General features: G+C 41.1%; 1 protein-coding gene across 1 annotated transcript; it reads left to right on the forward strand.

The window, feature by feature from the left end:
• Positions 1 to 200: 200 nt before the first annotated feature.
• Positions 201 to 1,139, forward strand: LOC146050306 (olfactory receptor 5V1-like). The gene has a single exon (XM_083167238.1). It carries the CDS (start codon positions 201 to 203, stop codon positions 1,137 to 1,139), a length of 939 nt encoding a protein of 312 aa, XP_083023364.1.
• Positions 1,140 to 3,596: the final 2,457 nt, after the last annotated feature.

The raw sequence follows: 3,596 nt of genomic DNA on the forward strand, positions 1-3,596 counted from the left end.
AGAATCCGCTATATAATAATAATTTATTTCTCCAAATTTTAATAATAATTTTTCCATATTTTTTACACAAGAAATATGCCATGAAACTGGATTGTGATCTAAAATGAAATATTCAAAAACAATTGATACATTTTTTAACAGAATTAAGACTTGTTTTAGCTGAATTTGCCTCTATTCTCATTCCCAATCTTTGGAATGGTATGGAAAATTCCAACCAAACATTTGCGAAACAATTCACTCTTCTAGGACTCTCGAATGTCCCTGCTCTACAGGTCATCTTCTCTCTGCTATTTCTCCTGATGTTCATGGTGACATTCACAGGAAACTTTTTACTGATCCTTGTGGTGAGGTTGAACCCCCGACTTCAGACCCCGATGTACTTTTTCTTGAGTAACCTCTCTTTCATTGATATTTGCTTTTCAACGACGGTAGTGCCCAAAATTGTGATCGACACCCTATTTCATGACAGAAGTATTTCCTTTCTAGGATGTGCAGCACAGTTGTACTTCCATTTAGCACTGGGTGGCTCAGAATGCTTACTATTGGCCATCATGGCTTACGACCGGTACACCGCCATCTGCAAGCCTTTACAGTACTCCACTATAATGGACAAAAAACTCTGCTTATTTCTTGTTGGCGGATGCTGGATTTTGAGTTTTCTGAACTCATTTATTCTGACGTTTTTCACCTTTCAGCTGCCTTTCTGCAAGTCCAACCTCATCAACCACTTTTTCTGTGAGATGCCCCCTCTCTTCCATCTCTCTTGTGCAGATACATGGCTTACTGAGCTAGGAAAGTACATTTCTGTTGGGTTGATTGTCCTCTGCTCTTTTGTATTGATACTCATGTCCTATTTGAGCATCACCTTGACCATACTGAAAATTCCCTCCTCCAAAGAGCGTCAGAAAGCCTTTTCCACATGTGCTTCCCACCTAATAGTGGTTTCTCTTTTCTATGGTACTATTATGTTCATGCATTTACGTCCCCGCCATTCCTACTCTCCAGAACAGGACAGGGTGGTAACTATCCTATATACAGTGGTGACTCCAATGCTGAATCCCGTTATATACAGTATAAGGAATAAAGATGTCAAATTATCTATCAAGAAGACAATGAACATTAACATAAATCACTGCTAGGATCTGATTGGTCAAAATAGCAATGTCTCCACTATATGACTCTTTAATTTTTGATACATCTCCCCATATCGTACATAACACAGTGCTTCTGAAATCCATGCCCCAAGATACACTAATGGTCATGTCTCCTATTCTATCAACTGATACTGTTTTACATTTATTTGTCTTTAAATTCTATTTTAAATATTTAGTTTGTTTTTCATTCATTGTCTGCACTAGAGAAAATCTTTTATCATGTAATTCATTAATACACGTCAGTACTTGTATGTTTTTGATGCCATTTATATATGTCATAAAAATAATTTTATTTATATACTGTAGCGCTCTTTCTCAAGTAGGACTCAAGGTGCTTAACAAATAGAACAGATGTAATAAATGCAATACAGTAATGAACAATGAAAACAAAAACATTTCATAAACCAGCGGTTCTCAAACTGTGGGTCCTGACCCCAAAGTGGGTCAGGACCCACAGTCCTGACCTTCTCAGCATGGGGTCACGACTCCATGTTGCTGACCATCAGGCTGATGACTTTTCTAATCTTGGTCAGTGATCCAAGGAGTCTGTTGAATTGTTTGTTATGTTAGACTCCCCACATCATTTTGTGCCTCCACAATGCTGCCATGTATGTGCTGTCTGCTGACTGCACATGTGATGTGATGACTTTCTGCAGTAACTTGCTGATCCCGTAATTATTTTTATTCTCTGATGGGGTCCCAGAGCAAAATAGTTTGAGGACCCCTGTCATAAACGATACTTAAGCATTTCTGTAAATCCCTTAAGTAAAAGTTTTGAGTCTGTTTTTGAAGGATTCTAGAGTGGAGACCTCTCGAACTGTGTGGGGAAGTGAGTTCCATAGAGTCAAAAAGCTTGACCCCAGGATGAATTACGGGTGATTCTAGGTACTGCAAAAAGTCCTTCATCTAAACATTTCAGTAATCGGGTGGGACAGTATGGAATAAGAAGCTGCTTCAGGTACCTTGGGTCTTGTACATGTAGGGCTTTGTTTGAAACTTAGTAAATTAATCATGAAGATGATTCACCATTTTATGGGCAGCCAGTGAAGGGAGTAGAGAATAGGAGTTACTTTGTTAGAATGAGGATGATTGGTTAACAGCCTGGCAGCTGTGTTTAGTACCTATTTACTTCAAAATCAGATACTAGAACACAAGAATGGAGGAGAGAAGGTTTAGTGCACTTAGAAGGAAACACTTTTTTTTGGTCAGGGTAGAAAGATTATGGAATTCTCTTCCAGATGAGGTGGTGTCAGCAGATACAATAACTACATTTAAATTACAAGTATTTTTTGGGATAAAAACAGTCAGGGATATAACCTGTAACAAAAGGTTGAACTTGGTGGACGTAAGTCTTTTATTTAACCTAAACTTCTAGGTAAATACAGATGTAGCCGGCCTCTTCCTTGCAGGGGCTGGTAAAGCTATCGCCAGCCCCCGCTAGGGGGCACGTGCACGAAACGCTCGCGTGCCCCGTGGCAACGGAGCTCCCCATTGCCATCTGCCACCTCCTCCACCGCCGCCCGACCTCCCTATCCATAACCCTGCCCGTCTCCCTAAAGCGGAGAAGGGCAGGAACCCACTGCCCAGCCGCTGAGAAATTGGGACGCGCGTCCCAGTTTAATGGAGTCCCTGTCCTCCGGCACTCGTCAGAGGGGACATTCTGGTGGACGCCGGGCAAGGGGCACTCCATCTCCATGTACCAACTGTAATTGGTTATTTTGCTGGGAGACCAAGGTAGAGGACATTGCAGTAATCTAATCGAGACGATACAAATGTATGTATGACTTTTGGCAGATCTTCAGAGGGAATTAAGTGCTTGATTCATTCTGGCTATGTTCAGTGTCAATCCACTATCCAGCACAATGTCAAGAGTCTGCAAATGATCAGAGTTTTGTAATTCTGTACCCCCTAGTGTCAGTCCAGTTGGATGGATATGCTGTGGTCTTCTTCTTTGATGTTGTGACCCTATCATAAGGTTTCAGTCTCAGCCAGCTAGCACTGATCCACTCCTGGAGCTCAGCTAGACAGCCATTTAGGGTTGTAATTGAGTTGTCAGTTCCCGGAGCAAAAGACAGGTACAGTTGTGTATTATCTGGATAGCAGTGGAAGACCAGGCCTTGGCGCCTAACTATTTCACCCAGTGGAAGCATGTACACTACAAAAGCATGGGGGATAGTATAAAACCTTGTGGGACACCACACGGTAGTGGCAGTGATGGTGATAAGTATACTTCAGATTTTAAAAGTTACTATTTATTACAATGACTCTGCTTTGGTCACTTATACGTTATAATTTAGCTCACCATTGCTAGTTGATCATTATTTTGATTGAAGCTGGGAAACTTACCAGGACAGTCCCAGATCACTTTACAGCTAGGAACTGTCCAGTAACAGGACTGGATCACAGATATATTATATGAAGACATTACCAATATTATCTCTA

This window comes from Crinia signifera, chromosome 12 (assembly GCF_055691185.1).
Source record: "Crinia signifera chromosome 12, ASM5569118v1, whole genome shotgun sequence".
NCBI lineage: Eukaryota > Metazoa > Chordata > Amphibia > Anura > Myobatrachidae > Crinia > Crinia signifera.

What these genes read in the sequence shown, in the direction of transcription:
- LOC146050306 (XM_083167238.1), top strand. Translation starts at nt 201, where the DNA reads ATGGAAAATTCCAACCAAACATTTGCGAAACAATTCACTCTTCTAGGA.